Below are 21,308 nucleotides of genomic sequence, written 5' to 3' on the forward strand. Positions count from 1 at the left end.
TCCAGCCGTTTGACCAAACTAATAGAGGGACACTTCATGATTTAAAAGGGAGTGCAAGTCTGGCAGCGCCAGTGTGTGTGGGTGTGTGCAAGAGAGATTTTGTACCGTTTATCCTTGTAAAGAGCAAATGGCACCATCAAGGAAAAAATATGAGGAAAATCAAGTGCAGCCATTTTTGCCAGTTTTCACTTTAAAAGGATTTAGGACTCTGTTTAAGGGTTAAGGAGGCAATAACTAAACTAAATCCATGAGCATCTTATGGCCTTATGGACGATTACACAGGGTTGAGGGATACGGGAATTTTTGTTGGTGCTTGATATTATCCCATTTTTTACAGTCTCATCAACCAGTCACAAATATCAAGCATTACATTTTTAATGGCTTTAAATGTTCACTTAAAAAGTTAGCCACTTTACACGCTAACCTTTTTTTCCCGCATCCTGTCTGCATGATTTAAGCTTATAAATTTGCTTATTTCCAACACAGAAATGAAATCTATCTATAGGATTAGTTGCTCCACTGGGACATGAGTTGAGATCTATCAGCAAGCTTAGTAGAAAACTGCCAGCTGAATTTCATGAAAGTTGGTAGAGGTGAAGTACAAGAAACACCAGAAAAAGAGAGAAAAAAAAAAGTTTGGTGCATTTCCAGACCACTTTGTTTAAAAGTGGAAAATAGTTCATTGATGGAGGATGTGCTTTCCAAATGTTTTTTAAAAAATTATTGTTGCGCTACTCTGGGGATCTCATTCTCTGAACCACATGAACCAAACTGTAGAGTTGAGTGGGCAGCTGCTTGGTTGTTACTTCAGAAAAGTCTCAAAAGTGCCATAAACCAGAAAATCACTGTAATAAAGTGGCATGCAGAGCACAAGAAATACAAATTAAAGTGGCTGAAAAGTCTAGCAAATGAAGCCAAAAACTTCAGTTTCTTAAATAACCACTTGGGGTTGGCTTAAACACAAAGGGTCAGCTTTAGAGCAGAAATACATTGTCTTACAACCAAAATCTCTCTGGTTTTGATCTCTCTAGTTATTTTCTTCCTTCTGACAGCCCTGTGAAGGAGGAGTTTTATATTACTTACCTGTTTAAATCAAATAAAACCTCAAAGTTATGCATAGTTAAGGATTTGGTTGGTTTAAAGGACTAGTAGAGGTAGGTATGAACACAAGGGGCATGCTGAACTCTAGCCAGGTATTAAATTAGCTCTCCCCATCTCTAATCAGAAAGTATCTTTGTCTGTGTCTCTACTCCAATATGGTCGCATCCACCAAAATAAACAGAAAAAAAATTATTTGCAAGCCAATAATTAAGAATATGTATTAGTAATATCAGTCTTTTATATATCTCAGTCAATGTCATGCTCTAAATATGCGCTGTGCTGCAAACATCACTTGACAAAAAATTATGCAGCAAGCTTTGCTGTTTTAGTAAGACGAAGACAATGCTACGTTAACCCCGTCTAAAGACAGGAAAAACAAGTTGGAGTGCTTTCCATCAGGATAGCTAGGTGTCAGACCTTTCTTTATTCGTCAATTCCAATATAGCCCTAACACAAGTAAAATGAAATACCAGAGCCCGTATTGAAGGTCGCAAACTAAAATATTGAATTCTACACAGCCCTCGTGTTTACCTCCAGTAACCTATTGCTGTGTTACTCATTTTCTCTGCTGCTTCTTAATAAATTGTGCTGTCACCTAAAAGCATTTTCTGTATCTTTCATTTCATGTGGCTCAGTGGTCTGACATTAATGACAGGGAAGTGAATAAAGTAGCACTGAATTAAAGTCAACAGAGGTAGTGGTCAATCTCACCTTGCTACATTTGCTGTCTGCATGATTGTTGCTGAATGACTGAAATTCCCTTTCGGAGAAGTGCAGTATAATGACCTTGGAGTTTACAGTCTGTTTCACACACAGATGAACACACTGGACTGAGCGCCTCATTTATTCGAACAGAATTTGGTGATGAAAGCAGAAACACATTCACTTCTTTCTCTTTTTCTTCCTTGGTAGCTTGTTTTATTTCCCTTGCATTTCACTTTTTAAAAAAATAATCTGAAGCCCTAATTAAGCACAAATGTGTGTGGTTCTTTTTGTGTGTCCAGGACCCGTCTCGAGTGGTTAGCCCAGTCATCGACATCATCAACATGGATACGTTTGCTTATGTGGCAGCCTCGGCCGATCTCCGTGGAGGTAAACAACCACTTTCTTCCATCTACACTCAGAAACAAACAGCTCTGAGGCACCTTTGGGTAGTGTTTTGATGACAGAGAGAAACCCCTTTGGGTTTCTGACTTATAAGGTGGCCCTTGATGATAAGTTCGTGATGAGTTCATGAACCTGTTCTCTCTGGCTGCTGTGAACATTAAATGCTTTGAGATATATATTTTTTTCTTCTTCTTCTAGCAGTGACTCTTATTCGCTCATATTGGACCCCTCGAGAACCATGAATAGTTGCTGTCCTTGAATCATCTTATCTTTGAAATGTGCACTAAAGTCCCTCAACCGTGTGTCCTTGAATATTCAGATTTTGTTAGAGTTGCCCTTTTTTTCTGCCCAGTTTCTACACAGATAAGTGCTGATGTCTTGGTTTTAAACTGTGTAGCGAGTGCACGAACTTTCTTTCCATCATTGCAAAGGGAACTAGAGACTGTAGGTTTATGTTCTCAAATTTAATTGTTTATTTTTAAGAAATAAACTGCAACAGTCTTAAGGCTCAAATGCTTTTTGATGTTGAAAAAGCAGAGGCATGAATCTAAATATATTTCCAAATAAAAGAACGAAATGCCTTTTATTATTATTTATCATAGTTTTGTCTTTCTGTTAATAATTCTTCTAAGACAAAAAAGGCTAGCAGGTGGAATGTAGCATATTTAGTTAGTCCCCCAATCCCATCCCCAACGTTTCAATTGTTTGATTAATTGACTACAGCATGGCATACAGCTGTGGACTGCAGATGTTCACTTACCAATATAACACAAACTCTGTGAAAAACATGGAGTTTCAGAGAACTGTGCTGGTCAAAAAGACTTAGGACACAACACTAATCCAACACAAGAATCAGTTTGCATGCAAGCTGTGAAAGAATGATCACATCTTCATATTTTGTATCCAAAGATCCAGACCTTTCTTGTAATTTTAAAGTGGTCTTTAAAGCAATTGGTCTCCAGGCTTTCTGAAGGACTTTTAAAGTGTTTCTTTGCATATTGACTGCTTTGTCACTCATTTTCAGTCCAGTCCAGTCCAGTCCAGTCCAGTCGCTGTACCTGACTGTTTCCAGTGTATTTTTATCGTTGTTTGTTTTCTTTTAGGTTTTTCTTTCTTTCTTTTGTTTGTTTCTTAATGATTCTATGAATCATTCAAGGGATGAACTGGTGTTGTGTCTTGACCAGTGTTAATTTTGACAGCAAATTTTGATTTAGTGTTTGTCATAATTTAAGCTTCTAGATTCTTTTAGTTTGAGTTTAGTTTTAGTCGATTAAATATGATAAGATTATAGTAGACTAGACCGAAGTTGTTTCAGTTGACTAAAATATAAAGTGTAAAGGTTTGTCGTGTTTTCACCAGTGACAGTGGCGCCACATGTTTCACGTGTCTTATCTTCCTTGACATCAAATGAGAAACGTGTCCATATGGCTGCTCTTGTCTTCCTACCAAGAGTTGACATTTCATCACGTTTTGATGACAAACAGGGAGCGTGGGAGCCTCCCCCTCACACCCTGTTTTTCTGTGACAGATCAAAACATGAAAGAAAGATTGAGCTGTGCCAAGTTACACAAGAACTGGACTGAAAATCAGTGGAAACAGGCCTTATGGTATTTTTTAGCATGACAATAATTCCAAACACACAGCCAAAGCAGTAAAAGCACACAATGGACCACTATCAGCATGGATTGGCCTCCCCAGACCTCTACATTATTTAAGTAATGAGGGTCATCTCGACAGAGAACAGAACAAAAGGCAGCAAACATGCAAAGAACTTTGAAATGTCCTTCAGGAAGCCTGGGGAACTATTCCTGAAGACTACTAATAGAAATAAGAAGAAAGATACCTAAGAGAGACCAGTCTCTCACCCCAACCAGTCGTGGCAGATGGCCGGCCCTCCCTGAGCCTGGTTCTGCCAGTCAGCGATTGCCTTGTATACTGTATATCCATGTATATGTGCACTTTTAAATAAATCCCTGAACATATTTTCTATTTTTAGAAAATAGAGAATCTCAATAAATGAGGGGTGGCTCAAGACTCTTGCCCAGCATTGTCTATATGTGCACAGTAAGGTTCTCTCACACAGCTTTGAAATGTGCTTAAAGTGTAGGCACATAAAATGACACACTCTTTGAACAGTTAACGCAGTCCTTTTCATTTGTTGATATCAAATTCTTAGATATCAGTCAGTTCGTTCGCTGCCATCAGGATCCTGACATCATCTTTAAGACCATCATGCTTTTGTAAATGCTTTTTAAAACATTAAATTAGTGACTTGAATAAATGTAGAAACTGAACATTTCTGTTAGCTCAGCAGGAGTATACTTGCAGATGAGCTAAAGCTAAACGGCCTGAAAATAAGCCAGAACAACACATAACTGTGTTCTCTGTCTGCGATCTGCACTACCCCCCACTTTATCTGTTGACTTCATAGTACCTCTCTCCTTCCATTAGACTCTTTTACCAGTCTTATTTTCTTGGTGAAAGCGGTCCGCCAATCAATGCAGATAATAGGGCTGTCCACTGTGCACGCACAATCACACAGGAAGGAGAATCGATAGTGATAGTCGCGCTTATAAAGAGCATTTTAATTATAGATGAACCTGTCGCTGAAATCATAAAAAAGACGGTCATCAGATCCATCTGCATTGATCCTGACATTCACACACATGTTGAAGTCTAAAGACATACAAACAGAGAGTGGAGGGGAGTACTGTGGTAGGTGGACTGTAAGCACACAAAAAACTACACGAGCCAACACAACATTTTCTTTCCTGAAGTTTTTCCTCTAGTATCAGAAAAATAAAATATATCTCTATTTGTCTTGTCATTAACTATTTTATATACATATTCTAAAGAAAGCATAGCATAACAGTGACCTTGATGTTTTGGTACAGCACAGTAGCCTCTGTACTCAGTATTATTTAAAGCATGTTCTTTACTCTGTTGTTCTCCCTCAGGCTTTGATTGGAGTCTCCATTTTAAGTGGGAGCAGTTGTCGCCTGAACAGAGAGCCCGCCGGACTGACCCGACCCAGCCAATCAAGTAATGCACGCATACACAAAAACTCAAACATTAAAATGTATAACTGTGGGTGTATAGATTCTGAACCCAGGGCTCATTAAGTAAGTGCAGACAAGTGGAAACAAAGAAGGTAGAGAAGAGGAGGTTAAAGAGTAGGAACAAAGGACACGAGGAGGAGTGAGGGGACAAAAGGAAAGAGATGCACTGAAATCTGATGAAACGACAGTCGAGGATGAAAAGGAAAAAGTGCAATAGCACGGGTTTAGTTGTCTTCTTGGGATGAATTCTGAACAATTAAGTTCAGTATAAAACTTAAAGAGTAAATGTTTTAAATTTACTCTTTGTTTTTAAATTTTCACCAAATCCAGAAGATGATGAACCTCATTAGTCTCTACTGTTAAAAAATAGGTTAAACCAAACAACGAAATCTAAACAAAGAAACAGGAATAAGATTATTCATCTAATTTACAAACTCATTTACACAAATAAATGGTTTGAAAAGTAAACCACTTCACTATGCAAAAAGGAAAAACCATTTGGTTGTACCCAGTGATGCAATCAATGACATCATGATATAAACCCCATATAAACAGGAAGTGCTGGGCCGGCCCCTCCCCCACACCTGTTTTGGATGTAAGATCTGAACAAAGGGACAAACTATTGTAAGTATAACCAAAGCAACATTAACAAGTGTAATTTACCAGAAATTGACCTTTCAACAGAAGAAAATTCAAATGATCTTATGTTTCAGTAGTATTTGCTTTAAAAACATACGCATGGATGTAAACTGTAACATAAAGTTACCACAAACAAACCCGGGATAGTATGTAGAGCAAAGTTACAACAGCAATGTCTAAACTATAGCATTATGGCCAACTGTAAAATAACATGGGATAAATTATAAATATGTTTAAGGGACAAGTGGTAAATAAATCCAATATTTTCTCAAGGTGTTGGAGCAGGTTAGCACATTAGGACAGCAAGGGGCAGTTCAGAATATCCTCAACACATTTCTGTTGGTTTTTCAGTGGGATCACACTTAAAAGTAAGCTGTGCGAGGTGATGAATGACCTCCTTTTGCTTCCAAAGAGACACGAGTGTAACTCCTCAAAGTCGTATCGTGCCCTCCTCAGTCATGCTGCCAGGATTGCTGCAGATACACGAGCTACTATTAACTGAATAATTAAAATGAGCATGGCTGGTACTGCAAAAGGTTATTGGTGATGTGGGTGGTTGATTTTTTTCATTACCAAGCTGCATCAATTCATTTTACTTATAGTTGTAAAAGTACACCGAGCAGGCACAATGACCATAACACCAACGCTATCAGTAAGGTAAAAGTTATGCAAAGGAAATGAGGACGATTCGATTTGAGAAAGCAGCCCACTACATAAAACAATAAATAAGATAATATAATGCCGTGTAAAAAGGCAGAGTATAATACAACAAGGAGCAAAAATCTAAAGAAAATGAATACAGGTGTTGTGGTGTGAGGTAAAACTATTTCTTATTTCTGTCATTTGGCAGTGGAGCTGAAAGCTGAAACTGTTATTACAGAAAGCTCTGCCTTTCCAGTAAGTGGTTCAGTGGGTGGCCTGGATTAATGGCAGTTCTTTCAGTGGCCTCCTCCCTACCACAGCCACCAGTTATTTGGATGCTGCGTTTGCAGGTTTGCTACATTTAACCTCCTAGGACCTGGCGTCCACATATGTGGACATCACATTTTGGGACGTCTAGACCAAAGTACTTAATTTTTCTCTACAAGGGCTTGATATCCACTTACGAGGACATTGTACTGCCACTGTTCTATCAAAATTTGAAACAAATGCCCTCATATGTGGATCTCATTTTTCTCAAAAACAAAAATTAGGTAAAAAAAAAATTTGGTAATTCTTTGTTTTTACATTTTTTAGGTCCCAATCAACCCAAATAACAAAGAAAAATTAAAAATGCATGCCATGAAAGAGTTCGGTTCTTAGGAGGTTAAAGATGTCTTATGCTACATCTGTGTTATTGGCAAATTGATACGTGTTACCAGCTTAGTTAATTTTTCATCTGACGCATCCCGGTGTCCCTTCCCACTGATGCAATTGAGATACTCAACAAATCAGAAAGTAGTGTCACCCTATGGTCCCGTCTGTGCTCATTTGATCACAGACTTGTCGTCCTCTTGTCGTCCCTGTCATGTGTTCATGCTTGCTGATGTCAAGAAAGTTAATCTGGGAAAACGTCTGTACCTGCAGAGTGGCTGGTAATTTCAAACAGCTCAACAAATACCACCAAGCATACATACAAACAAAAATGTTGATGTTTTATATAAAAGTTGTGATGTTCTGATTAAATTGATATTATTTTTTTAAAATGATGATACTGTACTTTTGCCAAAGGTTATACTAGACAGTAGGAGCAGATTATGGAACTGTGGAGTTTGCAGTAGTGTGATTTATAGTAATTGATGATGCAGATGCAGAACAGCCTGTAGCATCCATCGGCACTGTTAGGTCAAAGGTACCAGAATTTAAATTAAACGTAAGCTGATGATGGTTTTTAATATTGCTCACCAAATGTAACTTTTAAATTAGCTTCATACCTAAATGTTGATAAGAAGACATGATAGTTCGTATCATGCCCACTTATACGATGGAGAGCAGAGAGAAAAGCAGGGCGAGAGCAAGAGGAACGACATGCAGAAAACAGTCCAGGTGGAATCAAACCCAAATCCCTGCAGTCTTTCACCATATGGCTCACCTCACTTATTCTTAGCAAAGTAATATTTCTCTGCTACACCAAATTGTACCACCTTCATATTCCCTTTTTAACCCATTTCTATAATATTTTTATTGGAATTGCTTTTTGGTCAAATTTGTTATACTTTTTATTTTATCTTATAATTAACTTGCCACACTCATGTGCTTGTTACTCATTTCAAACCAGATTTCTTATTATTTTCTTATTATTGATACTTTTAAAGCTAAACTGTGAAGGTGTTCTTCACTTTTGTGTTTTATTGTGCATAAAAGTTCAGAAACATATAGATGGAGAGCAGTCAAAGAAATGGTGGAAAACTGAGGCGCATAAAACTAAAACAGCATCAAAATTCACACCCAATATTTCCTTTTATTAAATCCACATTGGCAAATAGAAATGCAGCTATGCCTTCCAGCAACACATTCCTCGGTGTGCAATAGTTTTTCATGTGTTTACATTTGCCTTTGGGAAGTTATTAAAAACAAAAACCTACTGATTTTGCCTTTCAGGCCCATTTTTCTGCTTTTATTAAAAAAAATCTGAACCTATTGTCATCCCTCTCTTTGTGGAATTTTTCTATTCAAATATAGATTAATGATATATGTATAATATGAAAAAAAAATATATATATATATATATATTTATATATATATATATATCATGAATTTCTTGTTTTTGTACAATGAGCTTAAACTTTTGTCTTTACAGTCTAAATTTCTCTATAGGTTGTTTATTATGAATGCATGTAAGTTTATTAGACCTCATTAGCTCGGACACAGAGGTGGTAAACTGTCTGTCAGATGAAACTGCTACTTGAAACATAACTCAGTCATAACTCGTTCTAGAAACAGACTCATCTGCTGTGGAGAACTAGCTCCCAGTTTGGATTCAGGAGACAGCCACCTTCTACACTGAAAAAAATATGTTGTTGGATTTACTTAATTCAATGGTGGACATTTGTTGCACACAGATGTTTTGCTTTGGCAGCAACTTAAACAATTGAGTTAAATTAACACAATTTATTCATGTTCAATAAACCTGTGCAATTTGTGTTGATAAAATGTGACTTAAACATGTTTTGATGAAGTAATTTGAGCTCTTGGAATATTTTAATCCTTCACAATATTCTCACTTTATCCCAACACCATTCAATAACTTTTACCCAATACTACTTGGTCACTTAAATACTACATGTTATCTTCAAATTACATTTTGCTATTATATTCTAGTATCAATTACACAATTTTCAAATGGAGGCCTTATAACAGATTGTATTGTTCTCTTCCAAGATGGTTGCTGGCATCCACCAGTAACCTTTCAAAACAAAATGTCTAATTTCATTGCATTGACAGTAGGTAAAGAATTAAACTGACATTACTCGTCTACTGAATCTATATAAATCAACAGTTAAATAATGTCAGTTCTTCCGTGTTCTCTGGAATCAATCACAGCAAAGAAATTAGACTGTTTCTTTTGAAAAATGTTACAGGTAACCATCTTTGGAAAGAACAATACAAAACCTCTGACGTCAAGATTCAGTTAAACAACAATTATAACTAAACAATTTGAGGTAACGTTAGTTTCCATTAACATTAAATTAGGTTACTGAATTGGCAAACACCTTCCTATTAACATTACCCATTTTACCCCCAATAACTAAAGAAATTAGCACTTGCAGGTCAAAACCTTTATTCAAGAGACGCAAAAATAACATTGATACAGTGACTGTCAAAAATTACAGCACTGATCATACTGTGACATCTTGGTTCAAAACAGCACAGCACACTTAGAAATATTCATCGTTCTTTACTTCAACTGAATGAAACTGAAAACACCATTTCACACGACCCATATGGGATATTTAGACTGTATAACTGCTCACGCTACATCTCTTCACTAGTAAAAGAAAGAAAAAATACAAACAGAAATTGAAAAATGCTGCCAAACAGACAAACAGAGAACCTGTACAGAGCAAAAGGAAAAACAAACAACAACAACAAAAAAACGGCCCTGTCCTCATGGCAGTTGCAGAGTATATAAAAATGAACCCTGCGATCTGTTCCTGGAATTGAGCTTCAAAAATGCAGCAGAACAAGTGTGAGATTTAAATGTCCTCTCACCTAGAGCTGATCACCTCACATGCATAACAGTGAGCTTTCCTTGCGGTAGCAGTTTTGTCTTAGTTATGAGCTTTTCTTTAGAGCTGAGTTGCATCCAACTCCATTACCACCCTTTGAATCACCTCAAAAGTGTAGCAGAGTTGTGATGGGTAACTCATATTGAAGGAATAAAAAAGGTCCAAACAGCATGGCTACTGCAGAAGTCACGTTATCCAGATCTTGAAGAACTACTATACCCTCGATGATGATGCCAACATCAGAAAAGTCATTGCCTGGCGCATCCTCTGGAGACAGATGTTCATTGTGGTTTTCTCAATCTGTGCAGTGGCCTCAGTCAAGTACTGGTTAAACACAAAACATTTCTTTAAGATTCCTTTTTAAACTCATCTCTTTTGAATCTACCAGTTCTAATGTTAGAGTAATTTAAACCAATGCAAGCAACATAGTAAATAGCTATAGCCAAAGAGTGCCCTGCCATGCTGCCATTCATGGTCTAACAGAGTTTCTAAGAGAGAGTGAAAAACATAATAATTTCAAATGCTTTACATTAGTTTTTGTTAGAAAGACACCGGCCCAGGTTATGTCACTCAGAAGATGTTAGAATTTAGACTTTCAGCCCCACAATTTGGTTAGGTGTTGGTCAGTTGGTCTTTTTTTTCCCAACCAAAAGCTAATGTAAATATTGGTGGGATTTTCCTTTGTTCACTAGAATGACAAATTTAAAGTTTTTCACACTGATGTGACCCCTAATACAGGGGTGGGGCCTCAAGGGCCGGCGGCCAAGTTCACTACCAGGCCTCATGTGAACTTCAAATTATTAAAGAGGACTACTGGTCCTAACCAGTCCAATGAGGATCAAGTGGATAACTAAATGCATTTTTAAATGTTGCAAATCCACAATCTACTTATAAAACACTCACCATGAACTCCTGCACCACGATGTTGCAATTTTCTTTCACACAGATGCGGAGCACTTTGATGAGGGACTTTTCAGTAGCACAGAAGAAAATCATCCCAGACAAAAACTCTTGACTTTTTAAACCAGTCAACATGCAACACCAGCATCTACAAAGCAATATCAAAAGTTCCTGTTTGACATCAACTTTATGGATATATAGTTTCCAGAACATATATTTTAAAAAAAGATAAATTTTTCTCAGTGGGCCAGTAAATGCATGACGAACATTATGGCATCCTTTTAGCGGAATCAGTACTCACAGGTAATAGCTGACTGTTTCAATGGATGCAGCATAAAAATCTTTTACTGACATAATGCAATACATATACACTTTGTAGTTAAAGAATTTTAAAGTTCTTACTGATCATGATACATCCTTTAGCTTTGTGCCCTGTTCCCCCGATCACTTTGCAAACACTTTCAGCAGACTGTCAGAGAGAAACTCAGCTCCGTCAGAAACCTTGACTGTAAAGGCATGGTTGGGATGCACTGGAATGCTGCATTTTATCTGAAATGACATAAAATTATTTTGAAATAACAGCAGGCACTCTTCTTGGTTAATCAGTAATGTTTTGTTGAATAAAAACTGTGTTTCCAGATCTTATGGGATTAAAAAAATCCAAAGATGTTTGTTTCTGATTTGCAACCCAACAACCCACAAGTTACAACCTCATTTTAGTTCAAGTGTGCATTAATGTGAGTCCAGTAATCACCTTTCTGACAATACATACATGTATAAGTTAAACCTATGGCAGATTTTGGATTTCTCAGTTGTATTAATAGGGTGGTCTATTTGAGTATGCATGCACCTAATAATTATAAAAAACCTATTATAACTAAGTTACAGAAACCTTAAGCGAAAATAGAATATACTTTCTCACCATAACACCTTGAACCCACAATCCATCAGCTGACTCCTGGTGAAATGCAGAATAGAGGTCGTCTCTCAATGTGTAGCAAAAAAAAACAAACAAAAACAAAAGGACAGCAGGTGAGGGCAGGAGTAAGCTAGCATAATGCCGCTGATGATATTAGCTAAAGCTGTTCAATGTCCAAAATCTCACTAACACCATGGTGCAGTAAATACACAATGTAACTGAAAAGTCAGTTGGCAAATCTATTCACACAGAAAACCAAATTATGTTATGAGCGCCTCGTAATTAGGTTTAATGTGATATTACGGCTCTTGTGCCAAATTCAGATGAAAAAGCGCCAATTCTTTGACAACAGATAAAACAGCAAATAAGCTAACGGCTCTTTTTTAACATGTTACATGGCAACACTCTAGACGTTTAACTACATTACATTACTACCTAATCACATGAGCCAAGGTGTGAAAATGGGTGTGGGTCACAATCAGCCAGGGTTTCGGGTGAGCTCATTGTGAAACCTGGCCCCACCCTATCATGTGACTTCCTGAGGTCAGATGGCCCAGGGTGTGAGTGGGCATTAAGGCGTCTGGGAAGGGATCTCAAAACTGGATTATAGATGGCAGACAGTTGGTGTCGTAAACCACCGCCTCTGTTCAAAGACGGTCGCTCACAGTGGACATAAATGGCCTCTTTTACTCCTCTTTCAAACCATCTGTCTTCTCTGTCCAAAATGTGAACGTTGGCATCAATGTTCCCTCTAATTTTTCATGTGTCTGAGCGAACACACAAACTCCCTGAGCGAACCCTTGGACCACTGTGAGCGACATCAGACGTGTGCACTGTGGTCACGCCAGCATTGAATCCATCCAAGTTACATGGTTTATTAAAATAATCAAATTACAGCATTTACATTTATGTTAGACTACTTTTAATTAACTGCTTTAGCCCACTTACAATGAAAATGTAAAAAAAATCTAGTCATTGACCTGTGTAGTATGTTAACACTATTGGAAGTAAAAATAACTTGAACTCCAATTTTAAAAACACAACTTTCTTTCTTTTTTTAAAAAAAAAAGATCTGACATGTATTATGAGTCTGTGGTCTGGGAGAGAGTCCTGTAGCTCTCTGTCTGCAAAATACAGTATATAATGACCAGTGTTGGGCAATTAATTATATAGTTACTTCTTCAAAAAAGTAACTCAGTTTGGCAAACAACAAAGTTGTTTGCCAAACAAGGCGTTTTTAAAAAAAAAATAATAATAAACATTTCAAACTATTTAAAGAACAATCAGCTGTTCTGCATCAAATCTTTTTTTTTTTTTTTTTTTTTTTTTTAAAACCTGTCCCGTTTGGTTCTTTTGCCATCAGAATTGTTGTCTAAAGGCGAAGAAAGATGCCCAACGGATTTACTTTACCAAATGGACCATCCCAGCCTTGCCGTAATGGTCCATTTGATTTACTTTTTATTGTTTATTTTATTTTATTTTATTTTTTTTTTTTTTACTTGCTAGATACGGGACAGGGGAAAAGAAAAGGGAGAAAGAAAGAGGGGGGAAAAAACAAAACAAAACAAAAAAAAAAAACAGCGGAGAAGAGGGACGGGGATAAAGGGCAAAAAACAAAAACCAACAAAATAAGCAGACAAAAAATACATATATCGATCACCTGGATCACCTGTTGAGAAAGAAAAAAGAAAACAAGCAGAAGAAAACGAGAGTAATAGAATAAACAACATCACAATGATATATGTGTCGCGCTGACCTAGTAGGTGTGGCTGTTGCTCTTCTCTTCCTCCTCCTGCCCACTACCTGCTCTGTGCTGCTGCTGATTGGACCTTGTGTGCAATCTACAACTAAGCACGGCCTGGTGTGCACCGCTCCGCCAGGTGAGCTGAATTAGAACAATCAAGGGCGGGCGTGCCTAGTAAGCCTTAAAATGCATGCAGCAGTCATTTGACCCGTGTGCGACATACTGAGAGGACAGCAAACAAGGCACAATTCACTTTGCACTGTGAGGAAGACTTTGAGCTAGACGGGCTATCGGTAAGCTCTTGGACTCATATTTTCTGCTTATATGTTTGGGACCTATGGAAGTTCAATTGTGGAAATGTATTTATGCATTGGGAAATAGTTACTGCATTTAAGTTTAAGAAATTATATTGATATTAAAATGAATGTTTAAGTTCAAATAAATTGTTTATGTAGGTAGTGTTTCCCACATATTTATGTTAATTAATACTAAAAATAGCTATCCCAAATCCTTGGTTAAATCTTAAAACTAGTGTAAATATGTTTGGTTTAATTTAAGGAAAATAATTCTTTGTAAAAGAAAATCCTTAGTTAAAAGTTTCTATTAAAAATATTTGCAAACTCTAAAATGTATACTTTGAAAATGTAATTGTTTATGAGATGTATAAATGTAAGGTAGACACATTTTGTGTATTTGAAAACCACAGTTTATTTCATCTTCGTTGTTTGAAATTACTCAGCTCTGTGATTAAAACCCAATGAATGTAAAACAACTTAAACTGGGTTAAATGATAGTTTAGCTAAGGCTAAGTACCTTTGTCTATGTTAAATGGTTTTATTGAAGTGTATAAGTTTGTTATTTCATTTGTACTCTATATAATGCATTTAATTTATCTGAATGATTAACGAAATGTTCTTTATTTTTGTGTTTAAAGGTTTTTCAGCTAACTCCCTAACTACCTATCTACCTAGCTATCTAACTACCTTATTGACTGCATGATCCTGAAACTGGTCAGAAATAAATTTGAGTGAAATTCAAAGTCTGGTCTTTTTCAAGTGTGGGCACCTCACAGACAGAAAACACTTGACAGTGAAAAACCGGCCTGGCCAGTAAAGAAACCGGCCTTGACCAGTGAAGACTCCACAAAAGCTCACCACAAAGACGGAGAAGACTCCACCTGGGGGCCTGGAGGAAATCGCAACTTGCCGTTTGCTTGTCCAACCAATAATCAAGAAAGCAGCATGGCTGAGTCCAAGTCAATCGAAGAGCTGAAAATAGAGCGAACCACTGCAAAAAGACTGTTTTCCAGACTCACCAACCATATAAGAAGGACCCACATGGATATGTCTGTAGAGGAGCTGCAGGATTCCTTCAAGAGACTCACAGCAGAGGGCTCCAAAGTGATTGATGTGAATGAGAAGCTTGAGGCCGCCTACATCACGCAGTGTGAAGCAGAGGGCACACCGGAGTTGATGGGCCAACAGAGAGCAGACATCGAGAAAACGGAGAAAGAATGTGAGCAGAAGTTGAAGGAGGCGAAGCACCTGATCAGAGAGACACTGTGGACATCATATGGTGAAAGAGAACTGACCCTTGCTCTAAAATCAGCAGAAATGGAGTGTGAGAACGTCTCATCTACTCAGCCTGATACACCCTTGGAGGCATATGATTTTATGCTCCACCATCTAGAAGAACTGGTGAAGAAAGCTAAGCAGGCACACCGGACATGGAACCGCTGGGCTCCACTTGCTGAGAGGCGAGATTGTGATCGTCGACTAGTGGAGCTCGAAACCTGCCTTCCAAAGCTGGTGTCAGGGAAGGCAGCCCTGATCAAAGCAGAAAGAATTAAAAGAGATTCCGACCAAGCAGTTGTCACAGTCCGCAACGCAGCCCCGGTCGCAGCCATAAAACTGAAAGCCACAGCTTTACCAAAGTTCACCGGCAGCCAGCGTGAGTTCTACAGATGGCGGAAGGAATGGGAGGCTCTGCAAAAGCAAGGTGAACCAACCGGGTCCATGGAAGTAAAGAAATTCCAACTCCTCGATAGCCTCGATGATAAAGTGGCCAAAGATCTGCGCCTGTCTACATACACCTCGGCAGATGAGATCTTCAGAGTCCTTGAGAACCGCTATGGAAATCAAGCCACCATCGCCATTGAAATCATTGAGGAGCTTCAAGCTATCCCTCCTGTCCGTAGCAACCAGCCTAGAAGAATAATAGAGCTTATCCACGCAGTTGAAAAGGCCCTCTATGATTTGAATGAGCTGGATAAAGCAAATGCCATAAAGAACCTATTAGTAATAAAGTCTATTGAAAGCAAGCTGCCTGAGTCCCTAAAGAAAGACTGGCTTACCCACGCTGCTGATCCAAAGAATGCTGTGACTCATCAGAACCGGTTCGACAAGCTGCTCGCATACCTCCAATCTCAAGAGCCCATCTACGAGCAGTTAGACCAGCTGAGAGACATCGACCCTGCCAAGGAGAGAACAAAGTTCCCAACAAAGTACGCCCGTACCAAGTCAGTCAAATCCAGTACTGATCCAGCAGGCTGCATCATCTGTGGGGACCCGAAGCACAAGAGAAAGCTCTACATCTGCAGACGGTTTAGAACCAACACAAAGTTACAGGAGAAAAAAGATGCAGTGCAGCAACTTGGAGCCTGCAAGAGGTGTCTCGAGATCCACGACGGACCCTGCAGAAAGACGACTTACCTGTGTGGAAATCCAGAGTGCAAAGACCAGCATCATTACCTTCTTTGTCCCTTGCAACGACCATTATCACAAAGGCCCAAGTCTGGTCCGGTGAGAGCTGAGGGGAGGAGGTACACAGAGGTTCAAGAAGAGTTCATCTCTAAACTATCGCCAGAGCTAGCACAGCAGTGTCGGAAAGCTTTCTGCAACGTCTCATCACGAGCCTTCAACTCCATGGCAGCAGAGAGAGGTCTACTGGAGGAGACTGGTCTAAAAGAGTACCCTGTGATTCTGATGCTCCTTGACGTCATCGCCAATGATGGGCAGAGAATTGGGACACTAATTGATCTAGCATCTGACACAAACTACATAACCCATAAAGCTGCAAGTAAGCTCAACCTTCGCAGTGAAGACGTCATGCTTGTCATCCAGGGTGTCGGAGGTATGAAGGTGTCTGTGGCAACCAAGCGCTACCTTCTCAAGATCCGTGTCAACACCTCAAGAGGAACTTTAAAGCCTCACCAGTTAGTCTGCTATGGTCTTGACAAGATTGCTGAAGTGGAAAGACATGTTCCACCTCAGAAGCTACAGAAGATCTTCCCTGACGTCCCTCTCCAAGACCTCATCAGACCCAGAGAGATCCAGCTTCTAATCAGCCATAAAGAAGGCCAGCTGGCGCCCCAAAGGATCCGCTCCATCGGTGACCTGGTGCTCTGGGACGGTCCACTTGGCAAGACAATCGGGGGCACGCATCCAGACCTCTTTGAGGAAGTCACCTTGATGGCCCACACCTCCAAGACTCACTTCGCAAGATCAATGAGAGCTGCTGCATTCAAGTACCAAGAGTTCACTAAAGACCTAGCTTCCTGTCAGCATCCTGATCACCCTGAGACTCTATCCACCACAGCTACCAGCAGCAGAGACTTTCTGAAGTGGTGGAGGTGGGAAAGCATCGGAGCCGTTTGCCAGCCGAGATGTGGAGGGTGTCGTTGTGGGAACTGCCAGCCAGGAGGTAAAGAAATGACGCTCGCTGAAGAGAGGGAGATGGAGATCGTGAGGAATGGCCTGACTTATTCAACTGGAGATGACCACAGCAGTGAACCGCATTGGCATGCCAAGTACCCATGGGTAGAAGATCCAGCAACCTTGCCAAATAACAGGAAAGCAGTAGAAGCAACATTCATCAGAACCGAGATGAAGCTATCTAAAGAACCTGAATGGAAGACGGCCTATGCTGCACAAGTCCATGAGATGGTAAACCGCAGAGCTGCAGTGAAGCTGTCCAAAGAAGTCCTGCAGAGTTGGACTGGGCCAGTATGGTATATAAGCCACCTCATCGCGCCAAATCCACACTCAGTCTCTACCCCAGTGAGGTTGGTGTGGAACAGCAGCCAGAAGTACAGAGGCCTCAGCCTGAATGACATCCTCATCAAAGGTCCTGATGTCCTGAACCCGATAAGAGCTGTCCTGCTGAGGTTCCGAGCTGGTGTCTACTCTGCCCTTGGTGACATCCGCAAGATGTACAACTCTGTCTGGCTGGAAGATCGAGAGGTCCACTTGCACAGATTCTTGTGGCGTGACACAGAAGATGCAGGCATAGAAGACTATGCCATAACAAGAGTCAACATTGGAGACAAACCTGCTGGTTGCATAGCCCAAGTCGCCATGAGAGAAACTGCAAACCTACCTTCATTCAGTCACTTCAAAGAAGAGAAACGTGTGCTGGAAGAAGATGCTTATGTCGATGACATCCTGACATCACACAATGACCTCGACCATCTGAGACACCTAACAGCCAACATCGAGCACATCCTGAGAGCTGGAGGATTCTACATGAAGCCTTGGGTCTACTCCAGTCAAAGTGGGAGGGAGGAGTCAAAGAAAGAGTTGCCTCGATCAGAGCCAAAGACTATGATCCTGCCAAACCAGCTGACGGAAGATGACAACAAAGCCCTTGGCCTTGGCTACACCATCAATGATGACAAACTTCATGTCATGGTTGCAGTTAACTTTTCAAAGAAAAGGAGGAAAATGCGCCTTGGTCAAGACCTGCTCAGGGAAGAAGTTAGAGAGCAAACACCTGATCCACTCACCAGGCGAGAACTGCTAAGCCAAGTCTCCGGCCTATATGACCCACTCGGGCTTGTGACTCCTGTCAAACAGAAGGGTGCCATCCTGGTAAGGAGAGCTTTCCAAGAAGCAAAAGTAAAATACTGCTTCGAAGACACATGGGACGCAGCCTTGTCTGAAGGTCTCCGAGAAGACGCCATAAAGCTTCTGGAAGAGTATGCTGACCTGAAGAAACTGCATTTCACTAGGGCCCTGACTCCACCAGATCCCTGTACAGAGCCCAGTGCCATCACGTTCTCTGATGGCAGTGAACACGCATATGGCGCAGTGATGTACCTTCGCTGGAGCTGCAGCCATAGTGTCATCGTGAGACTAGTGGAGTCTAAAGCCAAACTGATGCCTCTCAACCATAAAGGCGATCCTGTTAAAGCAGAGATGTGTGGCGCCGTCTTTGCTGCCCGTCTGAAGACCTACTTCCAGAGACACTGCAGAATCCAGGTCAAAAAATGGTACCACCTTGTCGACAGCCAGACCGTCTTGGGTGCAATCCAGCGTGAGAGCTACGGTTTCCAGACCTTCTTCGCAAACCGTGTTGGTGAAATCCAGAGTAGCACTGATGTCCAAGATTGGTGGTGGATTCCCGGGTCAGCAAACATTGCAGACATTCTCACCAGAGGGGCCAGTCCAAATGCCCTAACCGAGGACTCCGAGTGGCAGTCAGGTCCAAAGTTTCTCCAACTTCCTGAAGATGAGTGGCTGAAGAAATCTGCCGGAGAAGTCGCTGCCCAAGCTCGAGAAAAGGTCACAAAGCTACAGAAAAAGGCTTTTGTTGCGGTCCTTACCAGAATCCACACCAGTGCAGCTCAGGACTCAGTACACGTAGAGTCGAGAAGACCACTGGCAGGAGTAGCAACCCAACAGCTAATCAACGAAAGGCGATTCAGCAACCTGAGAAGGCTGATTGGGACCGTGGCGTGGGTCTGGAGGGTTGCCAAAAAGTTCATGAGATCCAAGACCAGAGACCAAGAAAAGTGGGAGGTAGTACCATCTTCGGGTGTCCTCACAGTCAGCGAGAGACGAGATGCTTTTCGAGACCTTTGCCTAGCAGCACAAGAGGGCATCAACTTCCCAAGCACCACAACAGACAGACTAGTCGTTTACAGAGACCAAACAAGTGGACTTCTAGTTTGTGGTGGCAGAATCCAGACCTTCAAAGAAGACCGCAAAGCCGTTCCCCTTCTACCATTCCAAGCCTGGTTATCCACCCTCCTTGCCAGAGAAGCACACAGCGAGGGACATGACGGAGTGGCAGGAACCTTACTGCGGATGAGAAAGAAGGCTTGGGTTGTCAGAGGAAGAATTATTGCCCAAAAGGTCGTGGACCAGTGCATCATCTGCAAGAAGGCAAAGGCAAGAACCTGTAAGCAAGTAATGGGAGACTTACCTGAAGAGAGGTCAAATCCTGCTGCACCATTCGAATTCACATCTGTCGACCTGTTTGGACCCTATCACGTGAGGGATGATGTCAAGAGAAGAGTGACCATGAAAGTTTGGGGAGTTGTGTTTTGCTGTATGGCAAGCCGAGCCATTCATGTCGAACTAGCGAACACGCTATCAACAGAGAGCTTCCTGCTTGCATACCAGAGGTTCACCTCTGTCCGAGGCCATCCCCGAAAAATCTGGTCAGATCCTGGCACAAACTTTGTTGGCGCCAAACCTGTATTAAAAGAAATGTATGCTTACCTGAGACAACAAAACAAGGAGTCGCTTGAAGAATACTCTGCCAAAAATGGGACAACCTGGGCATGGAAGATTCTTCCCGCTGACTCACCTCACCGAAACGGGGCCGCCGAAGCCGCTGTCAGAGTTACAAAGAGAGCTCTTCATACACTTGGCAATGTAGAGGCTCTTACCTTCAGTGAGTTTCTGACAGCACTCCAGCTAGCTGCCAACCTTGCAAATGAGAGACCCATTGATGCCAGAATTCAGAGCCGAGAAGATTGCATTGACTACATCACGCCGAATAATCTGTTGCTTGGTCGAACCTCACAAAGTGGTGACTTCAAAACCATTGACTTCACAAATTATCCTTTCAAAAGGCTTAAAGAAGTACAAACCATAGTCAGCAACTTCTGGAAGTCTTGGAGCCAACTCGCTGGACCAAACCTGTTCATCCGCAGTAAGTGGCATACTGCAGAGAGAAACATTGCTGTTGGAGACGTAGTTTGGCTCTGCGACCAAAATGCCCTGAGAGGGCAGTTCAGACTCGCAAAAGTCATCAGCGTGAATCCTGATTCCAGAGGGATCGTTCGAGATGTGCATGTGAGGGTCTCTCCAAGTTCCAGCATTGCAGTCCAGAGTCCAAAATCCGCTACCAGAAGTCCTGAGCTGAGTACCATTTTGCATCGGGACATCCGGCGTCTTGTGGCCCTTTTACCGGTGGAAGAACAAGCCAGGGACCAGCCCACCTAAGTGCGATCTTTCCAGGCAGTGCTGAGCAAAGATCGAGTGGGAGGTGTCGCGCTGACCTAGTAGGTGTGGCTGTTGCTCTTCTCTTCCTCCTCCTGCCCACTACCTGCTCTGTGCTGCTGCTGATTGGACCTTGTGTGCAATCTACAACTAAGCACGGCCTGGTGTGCACCGCTCCGCCAGGTGAGCTGAATTAGAACAATCAAGGGCGGGCGTGCCTAGTAAGCCTTAAAATGCATGCAGCAGTCATTTGACCCGTGTGCGACATACTGAGAGGACAGCAAACAAGGCACAATTCACTTTGCACTGTGAGGAAGACTTTGAGCTAGACGGGCTATCGGTAAGCTCTTGGACTCATATTTTCTGCTTATATGTTTGGGACCTATGGAAGTTCAATTGTGG

The 21,308-nt window shown here is 41.0% G+C and overlaps 1 protein-coding gene across 1 annotated transcript in view; it reads left to right on the forward strand.

Annotated features, from left to right (window-relative positions):
- The window catches only part of galnt14 (UDP-N-acetyl-alpha-D-galactosamine:polypeptide N-acetylgalactosaminyltransferase 14 (GalNAc-T14)), a 220,890-nt gene that overhangs the window by 152,777 nt on the left and 46,805 nt on the right, over positions 1–21,308 (forward strand). The window contains exons 7-8 of the mRNA XM_063495902.1: positions 2,106–2,193; positions 5,166–5,250. Of these exons, the coding sequence (XP_063351972.1) occupies positions 2,106–2,193; positions 5,166–5,250 (173 nt within the window). The remainder of the gene's footprint in view (positions 1–2,105; positions 2,194–5,165; positions 5,251–21,308) is intronic.

This window comes from Pelmatolapia mariae, linkage group LG15 (assembly GCF_036321145.2).
Source record: "Pelmatolapia mariae isolate MD_Pm_ZW linkage group LG15, Pm_UMD_F_2, whole genome shotgun sequence".
Taxonomy (NCBI): Eukaryota; Metazoa; Chordata; class Actinopteri; order Cichliformes; family Cichlidae; genus Pelmatolapia; species Pelmatolapia mariae.